This window comes from Hakea prostrata, chromosome 3 (assembly GCF_041222555.1).
Source record: "Hakea prostrata isolate BN-2017 chromosome 3, UWA_Hpros_2, whole genome shotgun sequence".
In the NCBI taxonomy this organism is placed as follows: Eukaryota; Viridiplantae; Streptophyta; class Magnoliopsida; order Proteales; family Proteaceae; genus Hakea; species Hakea prostrata.
In genome coordinates, this window is record NC_142602.1 from 26,736,810 (window position 1) to 26,746,041 (window position 9,232).

Sequence of the window (9,232 nt, forward strand, 5' to 3'; positions counted from 1 at the left end):
TCTTGTAGCCTACCAAATATCTTTTTTTTTGAGACTCCCCTCCGTCACCCCCCCCCCCCCCCCCCCCCCCCCCCCCCCCCCCCCCCCCCCCCCCCCAGCCCCCCCCCCGGGGTAGTTTCCCCCCCCCCCCCCCCCCCCCCTCCCAAATATTCATGATAGAGAGAAACGGTTAATGCTAAACCCAAAAGGTGGGAAAGTTGGATCATATTTGGTTCTACCGACTGAATCCGGTTCAGACGAGAAAGATGACCCAACTGAACAGGTTCAAATCCGGTCTAATTTCAGATACGGTATCGGATTCCGGTTCCAAATTGCTACCCCTTACCAACCGCCACCAACCAACTTAATGCTTACATCACCATATCGATTTTCCTCCTCTGTATTCTCTCTCATAGTTCACCTAAATACTTGCCTATAAATTCGGAATGTTTTTAGGGAAAAATGTCTCTCAGTGCCGTTGACTGTTCTTATAGCACTCTGTAATCTTGCTGTGTCTTGCTGAGATCTCTCTTTCATTCTCAATGGCGTCCGAAGGAATTCTTTTGGGAATGGGGAATCCCCTCCTTGACATCTCAGCCGTCGTAGACGAGCCATTTTTGGAAAAGTAATTTGTTTGTGTTTCAGTCATTCGATTTAGTAGCTCTGTTTCTGATGAAATTACTTGTTCGCTTGTTTAGATCTTGACATTTTAAATGTTATTTCTCCTTTTGAGACTCTAGATGGTTTATTTTGTTTGTCCTTCCTGAAATGGATATGTACGGACAACAACTCAATCTGTCCTCTTCGTATTTATTGGAGTCAGATTCACAGATCTTAGATTGTTAGTAATAGATCTACTTACTGTTTTGCAGTTCTGTCTGTTTCTCACTTCGGTTTGCTAAAGTATGAGTATGTTTTTGTGGTCTTTTGTCTATTGAGATCAGAACTTAGTTATTCTTTAGGGTATTTAATCCTGTACGTGCATAAATTAGTAGGTTATCCAGTTGCTGGATAGTCTGGTGCTTGTCTAATTGATCATCTCCCTTAGATCTGCTTGTATACTGTGGGTTTAAATTATCCAATCTGTACGTGCATACATTAGTAGGTTATTCAGTTGCTGGACAGTGTGTAATGCTTGTCTAATTTATCATTTCCCTGATCCGCTTGTGCGTTGCGGGTTTAAATTACACAATCTTACCCCCTCCTGCTGGCTTGTGTATATGACTCGGGATATTTCTAGATCTAAATTATCTGGGTACCCGTTGATATCGGAAAAAGTGGTTTGACCATCTATTTATGGAATAAAGCTTCCAGTAACGAAGCATTTACCTGCTGGTGGTGCTAGTTCTTTCTTCTTCTTTTTTAGTTTTTTATTTTTTTTTATTTTAAGTTTTTATATAATGTTTATACAATGGAAATTTTAAGTGATTGGGTTTTAATGATTGGATGGGTGTTGATTTATGTTCTAAATCTCAAGGGCTTATTTTCATTTGCTACTGTTTTTTGTTGGTAGGTTCGGTGTCAAGTTGAATGATGCTATTCTTGCTGAAGACAAGCACTTACCAATGTGAGTATTTGGTTTCTATGATAAGGCTATTTCTTTTAGATATATAATACTACTACTACAACAATAGCAACAATAAGAAGCCTTTTTCCCACCTAGATGGGATTGACTACATGGATCCTTGCCTTTCAATGAGCTCTATTTAGGGTCATACTTGATACAAGGCCTAAGCTATGTATATCCTTTCTCACCACTTTTGTTAAGGTTTTCTTGGGTCTAACCTTGGTTGTTCTAATTCCTTCCATCTGAATTAAATCGTTTCTTTGCTCAGGGACATCTAAAGACCTCTGTTGAATGTGGTCATGCCACCTTATATTAAAGATCACTATTGAACTTTTACCCATTGTAACCTATTCTTATGTTGGAGTCTTGCTACATAAGTTTTTGTGTTAGAAAGTACACTTCAATCAATCAAAACAATGCAATAATAGGAGAACTGAGAAGAAGAAAAAAAGAAGAAGAAGAGAAGAGAAGAAGAAAGAATAAGAATTGATGGGAATCACATAAACCTGCAATTTTAGCTTAGATCTCCTAGAATCGGCCTCTTATTTATAGATGTCAATAGTCAACTTGAGAAGCAAACCATCTTGCCCTCTAAAATAGGAAATAAAGAGTACAATTTATGGACATAATTTTTTATAGTCTTCTAACTCCTAAAATCTGTCCAAAATAGGAAGTACTGAAAAAGGAAAGTTCTGAAATTAGTAACTAACCGAAAATAGAAACTCCAAAACTTGTGTGGCAAGATTCTTACGTTAGAAATAGAAAGTAGAGTAGCATATCTAAAAAGGAAACAAGAATCATTGGTATGATACTTTTTACGTTACTGTTCACGCGAATAGTAAAACAGCCCAAACTTCAACAAAGTTGTAGGTTGTCTTACTATAAAGTCAATCTATTTGTTTCTTTGTTCAAAGTAGAGATTTTAGTTTACTTGTATAACTTGATATGATTTTGTTTCCATTGTTGTTCTCTTAGTTTTGCATCAACTAGGCTTTTCTTTTCCTCTCCCTCCCCTCTCTTGATCTTTTTGTTCTTGCCCCCATCTTTTTCTTTTCTTCATGTGGTTTGATATTATTCATTCATATTCATGTGAAGTTGCCAACTTGCCATCAGGCCACTATGGTCTGAAATGTTTCAATTTTTGGAGAAGCATTGAAAGGAACTACTTTTAGAGAGTTGAAAAAATATTAACATATTTATTTATTTAGTTAGCAATGTATTATTTTAGATATACTACCTTTGAATAACTAAGATGACTTTTCATTCATGAGGTACCTTTATGGTTAGTTGACATGTCATTTTAAGTAAGATTCTTGGTCAATAATTGCAGGTATGATGAATTGGCTACCAAAGATAATGTTGAGTATATTGCTGGAGGTAACGTTAATGTCACGATAATGATTTTCCTTGGCATTTATGTGACTATGTAATGGTTGGTTTATGCTTTTGTGTACTGTAGCTAAAGAAAGTGCATTACATGTATGTTGGTTGGTTCAATCTGTAAGGTTATGGGAAGATATATCCCACCTTAAAAATTGTAACCATGATAATATAACGAGACAAGAAATTGAAATGTGAATAACATTCAGGGTTCAACTGATTGATCAATGATTGCTTGTTTGTACAATATCTACTTACCCTCTAAGTATTGTTCATGAATCTTACTTGATTGACTTAATGAGCTAATATTTTTGTAGCAATGCTTTAATTACCCTGCTTTAATGTTGTTTTGATTGTTTAGGTGCTACACAGAATTCAATCAGGGTTGCCCAGGTATTTCTGAATTTTCTTTAGATGCTTATTTATCTAGTTTTAGTGTACTTGCATTCCTACAGGGTGAGACGTTTCCTATTGCTTTTGCAGTGGATGCTTCAAATTCCTGGGGCAACTAGTTACATGGGTTGCATTGGCAAGGACAAGTTTGGGGAAGAGATGAAGAAGAATGCAAAAGTGGCTGGTGTTAATGTAGTGTTTCCTGCTTGCTCCATCTCTTGTTGCTTTTTTCCCATTGCATTTTCAACTCTTCAATTCTAATATTTTGTAATTGTTGATTTCTCAGGTTCATTATTATGAAGATGAGTCTGCACCAACGGGTACATGTGCTGTGTGTGTCGTTGGTGGTGAACGGTTAGTTCTGCATCATGCCTCCCACATGGTTATTTTGTACAACTGCAAATTATTATTAAGGGAATGCCCATTTGTTTACCGCACCTCTGCTATTACAAGTTTAATTTTTTGGATCTTTGTTGTATTATTTTAAAGTGTTATCCATATAAAGATGGATACCTTAATTATTTGCTACTATGAACTATAAATTGAAGCTTGGAGGGTGGCAAGTATGTAATCAGTTACGCTGGTGAAAACAGAAAACACCACTATCAATAGCAACAACGGTTATATGTTAAGGATAACCTTTCAGGTAGTACAAATCATCTTTCTTACATCCTCCACTGATCTACTTCCTTGTCTGAAGATTCTGAAAACACAACAGAAAATTAGAAATGATAATATGTAATCAATTCATTTGAAGCTTTGGTTGGTCAGCCTTTTCCTGTAAGAAGAGCATAAAATGTAAAAGAACTATTAAAGATTTGGTTGCTTGACCAAGTGAAAGTAGATTTAAAGGTAAGTAGTTAAGCTGAGGCACATGAAGCAGAAGCATAGATGCTACATAAACTGGGAGAAACAAAATGACAAGCCAACTGGTAGGAGATAGACTTTAGAGGTATCATTCTCTTGTGTTCACTCTTCATAATTGCAAGAATATGAAGTTGGTGGGGTTGAAGTCAGATACTTTAATTTACCCTTGCATTGAAATAACCTTCCGACAACCTGGATGCGCACCATAGATAAATATAATAAGCGAATAGTTGTTGACAGTGATTTGGGATTTGACAGTATACAAAAGGTCTTAGCTTTTTCTCATGTATGGTTGTGGAATCAATGTAAAAGGATTTTGCTGAGTTATCTCCAGTGCCAGCTGCCAACTGCCAACTTGATGCACCAAACCTCGTCCTTTACCCAGGGTTGGACCGTCAGTTATTAATCTAGGAAAAAACATTGTCTTTGTTTCTATATCTAATTGTTATTAAGTGTTTTTTAGGCTGTTTTAGGAGTTTCGGATTCCAGTCTTAGTTTGAATCACTTTCTGAGTTATCTAGGCATTTTAGTATTGAAGTTTTTGTTCAACTATTTTGTATAGTTTTGTAAGGACTAAGGGGTTACAGTCTTTGTGCATGAGTTCAGATTTTGAGGTTACGGTCTTTGTGCCTGAGTTCTGATTAAAGAGGTCACAGTCTTCCCTTTCGTTCTGCATTTTCTTCTTCAAGTAAATGCGTTTCATCTGCTAGTTATAAAGCTCGCTGGAAACTATCTCATCTGAATTCTTTGTATATTACCTACTGTAGGGGATATAAAACTCATGACATATTCTTTCATTTGCCAGTTTGCTCAGAATGTCAATAGAAAGAACACTTCTGTTGGACAATAAAATGATTTTACTAATTTATGTCATCTCTAGCTGACTTTCATCGTTTCATAATCTGTCAGCTAGAATCTCAAATCTTAATTTATCTTATGAAAGCATAATGTTCATATTATTTGATAATTTTCTTACATATGGTTTTTACCTGGGTCAAAGAGAGCCAGATCCCTGAAAAGATAAATGAAGTGTCTTTGTGAGGTTTTTACAGACATACTGGTGTCTTGAAAAGAGAAAGGAAGTGTGTTTGTGATGTAAACCGAATTGCACTATAACATTTATACCGTTGAAATTTGTGGTTGTGATTAACAGGAGGAAATCAGCTACGGTATTCTTTGGTCTTGATGGAAGATTAAAGCCAAAAGGAGGAATATAGTGTCCATGATGTAAACCCAATTGCATAAAAACATTTGTGCCACTTCGGTAGTTTCAAGCAAAAGAAAATAAATCGACTTAATAAGCACCAAGCTTTAGGGCATTTGTGGTTCTACCAAATAGGAGCAAATTCAGCTAAAGTATTGTTTGGCATTGATGGATGAATAAAGTCAAAAAGGGTATAGATTGCTTGCAAGAGATAGGGGGATTTCTTTACTGTGGGTTAATCTTCTGAGCACTCAAAATCTTCTATTTTACTTGGTTTCTGGCCCTTTGGACAGCTTATGGAGTTACCTATCCAGTGGGACACTATCATGCAGTTCTGAATTATTTTGTGAAAGGTAGATGCTGACTTATAGGAGATATGTGAGTCTGTGATAGGATTTGTACTTTTGAGACTACAGCAGCTGTTAGGAATTAGTTGTATTAGCTATGCCATTTTTGCATTTCACTTAATTTCAAGCTGACAATTTTGTTAGAATATCTCACACCACACCAGTCATGGTGAAGGAAGCTGGCTTTGTCAACAGGGAGCCTTGCATGGTCAGGGAGGAGACAGTGTCTGTGTGCTGCCCAAATGGTCATATGATGTGATAAGCTATAAGGAAGCACTGTCGCTTTACCCAAGGGGTTGGCTCAGTTGGCAAAGACCAAGACTCCATTAGTAAGTGGTCAAGATTGAATTGGGGCTAGGGGCATTTCCCAATTACTTAGAACAGAGTGAACGTTAGTTCTTAGTAGAATAATAGTGTTATCCTTATTTAAGCATTGGAATTGTTAACTTCAAGATAGTTATTATTTGATCATGAGGAGTGTAGCTGAGATTTTTCAGTTGTTTCCTCTCCATCAGATTGGAATACCTCTTCTTTTAGATACCCAATCAAACATCAAGGAGGTGTAGTGATACAGTAGATCCTTGGACTGACCCAAATCTGTTTGGGAACCAGATCCAGATGAACTGGCTCCAATCAAAATTTTCTTTCAGTTGGAAATTTAATTATTTTTAAGTTTTTTTTATTGAGTTTATGTTATTATTTATTTTAGAATCTCGGCTCCAATCAAATTTTAAATCTTTCAGTTTTGGAACTCACTCTCACCTTTTCTTTTCTTTTATTTATTTATTGAATATGGAATAAAAGGATGAATATCATGAATTGAAGCTTTAGCTTTGTGTGCATGTGGTCTTTCTTCTTTTTCTTCTTATAAGATCTCTTCTCTCTCTTCCCTTGCATTTCTTCTTAGTTATCCCTTATCTTTCCCCCTTTTCTTCTCTTTCTTTCTATCTTCTTTATCCTCCTTTCTGTAGACTATTGATAATTTACAATTTTTATTTGGGATGGCAATACTGAGATCTTATTGCAGGCTTGAGTAATGGTTTGCCATGGTAGTCTTTCATGGAAGGGGAATTAGAGGAATAGGAGGGAGAAAGGAGAAGGAAACTTACAATCATATCTGTTCAATCTGGCTTTATCAAAATCTGTTCAATCTGAAATTGTATCCTAATATAAAGCTATTTAAAGGAAATAAAACACAAATCCCAGTTGAACTCAAATTCAAACTGAAGTATAACCCACTCTAATGTAGGAATATTAGAACAAGTAAAAGACTAAAATTAAAACTGAAGTGAACTGAAGTATAACTCACTCTAATGTAGGAATGTTAGAACAAGTAAAAGACTAAAATTAAAACTGAAGTGAAATATTTAATTAAGCCTGACGCTTGTTGGATCGGTCTTTTGGGGTTGGGCTGAAACAGGTTGAACCGGTCTGCTGGTACTGCATTACATCTTTGTTTATCCGTTGGGTCTTTACTGGAAATTCCATCATGGGCTCTCGAGTTAAGTTGCTAGGTCCAAAGTAAACCTTAATAATATAAGCAACAGCAAACACCTTAATAATATAAGCAACAGCAAACAAAAAGACCTCTCCAAGTTCTGGTAAGCATGAAATATGACAGGAACCACCCATGTCTTGTATTGATATTACAATTGGAGTTCTTTGTATCTTCACCATTAACGTTCAACACTGAACATCTGAACAGGTCACTCATTGCTAACTTGTCAGCGGCAAATTGCTATAAAAGCGAGCATTTGAAGAGAACAGAAAATTGGGCATTGGGTACTTTATCTTTCTTTGAGGTTTCCCACCCCCTTCCTCTTTTGTATGTATTGACTTTTCTCATGTAAAATCTTATTCAAACAGTTGAAAAGGCCAAATACTTCTATATTGCTGGATTTTTCCTCACGGTGTCCCCAGAATCCATTCAACTAGTAGCTGAACATGCAGCCGCAAGTAACAAGGTAAACTGTAATGGAAGGTTCTATCTTCTTTTCTCCCTTTGAAGAAGTGCAGCATAAGCAACATCTACGTTTTCATCCAAATGCAGGTCTTCATGATGAACCTTTCTGCTCCTTTCATTTGTGAATTCTTCAAGGATGTTCAGGAGAAAGCTTTGTCGTAAGCTATACTTTCCATTGTCGAGGCTGTTTTGAAATATATTACTATTAAACAAATCTATTAGGTGGCATCAAATAAAACTGGAAATATACTGAAATGAGGACGACATTTGGTTTCAGCTTTGTGGACTATGTTTTTGGAAATGAGACTGAAGCAAAAACCTTCTCAAAGGTTCATGGCTGGGAGGTAATATATACTTGATGATAGCTTTACTAAATATGATTTAGATTTAACTATTTTTCCTGATTCAGTTCTTTCTCATGGTAGACTGAGAATGTTGAGGAGATTGCTGTGAAGATCTCACAATGGCCCAAGGCTTCAGGAACACACAAAAGGATCACTGTGATCACACAAGGTTGTGATCCAGTTGTTGTTGCTGAGGATGGCAAGGTGAAATTGTTTCCTGTGATCTTATTGCCCAAGGAGAAGCTTGTCGACACCAATGGGGCTGGTATGTTTGTGCTTCATTATTTTGGTTCCTTTGTGTGGTGTGCTGAAGACCTGATCCTCTCCCCTTTCTTCTTGGTTATGGAACCTAAATCTGTAATAAAAAAACTCACAAAAGAATAAAGAAAAATATTGGGCTGGGGGATTTGTCACCATGCAGGGGTGATGTGTCGAATTTCAAATCCAATCGTTTGCCCTTTCACATAGTAGCATAAAGTCCTACATTTGTTCATGCACCCATGGGTAGTCTTATGCAACCTCTTTGTTCTACATTTTTTTTTCTTTGATTTGTTCTGCCATGTGTACAACTTTGACTTGTTTCAACTAGTTCTGTTTCACATGCGTTTTGCCAGGTCTAAATTGTTGATGTGGTAGTATAATGTAGTGCATTTGTCATTTTCATGGAGATGATGGCTTGTTCCCTCAGATTAGAAGAAATGGTTACTTCGTCTCTTTGACCTCATCTAAATGCCCCATTATTTTCTTTTGATGTTCTGCAGGAGATGCATTTGTTGGGGGCTTTTTGTCTCAGTTGGTTCAAGAGAAGCCCATTGAAGAATGTGTTAGGGCAGGTTGTTACGCAGCAAACGTGATCATCCAGAGGTCTGGCTGCACCTACCCAGAGAAGCCTGATTTTGAGTAGGCATTCTCTTATGCTTTCTTGACGTGGATTATGCTAAGATTTGGTAGTGGTAATATTGGTTCACCAATTCATAAACGGGAAACTAAGAAGAATGGTTTTATTACTGTAATTTACAGTTTCCATGCTTGATTTGAGTTATTCCCCATCATGTATCATTATATTTTTATGAGTTATGTATAACTATATTTGATTTGGAATGTTATTAACTCCCAAATCAGTTCCATATTTGACTAGCAATTGAGTGTCAGATTTGAACTAAAATGGTTTTAAGTTGCACCTTTTAA

General features: G+C 36.6%; 1 protein-coding gene across 1 annotated transcript; it reads left to right on the forward strand.

The window, feature by feature from the left end:
- The first annotated feature begins 426 nt into the window (after positions 1–426).
- Positions 427–9,232, forward strand: LOC149021924 (adenosine kinase 2-like). The gene is made up of 12 exons (XM_089150128.1): positions 427–604; positions 1,493–1,546; positions 2,877–2,923; positions 3,288–3,319; positions 3,410–3,511; positions 3,606–3,673; positions 7,443–7,519; positions 7,604–7,701; positions 7,788–7,858; positions 7,978–8,044; positions 8,126–8,309; positions 8,806–9,232. The coding sequence occupies exons 1-12, from the start codon at positions 522–524 to the stop codon at positions 8,946–8,948; spliced, it is 1,026 nt and encodes a 341-aa protein (XP_089006254.1). The 5' UTR covers positions 427–521; the 3' UTR covers positions 8,949–9,232.

What these genes read in the sequence shown, in the direction of transcription:
- LOC149021924 (XM_089150128.1), top strand. Translation starts at nt 522, where the DNA reads ATGGCGTCCGAAGGAATTCTTTTGGGAATGGGGAATCCCCTCCTTGAC. An exon ending in ATTCAATCAGGGTTGCCCAG is followed by an intron (nt 3,320 to 3,409) that starts GTATTTCTGAAT and finishes TTGCTTTTGCAG; the next exon opens with TGGATGCTTCAAATTCCTGG. An exon ending in AACAGAAAATTGGGCATTGG is followed by an intron (nt 7,520 to 7,603) that starts GTACTTTATCTT and finishes TTATTCAAACAG; the next exon opens with TTGAAAAGGCCAAATACTTC.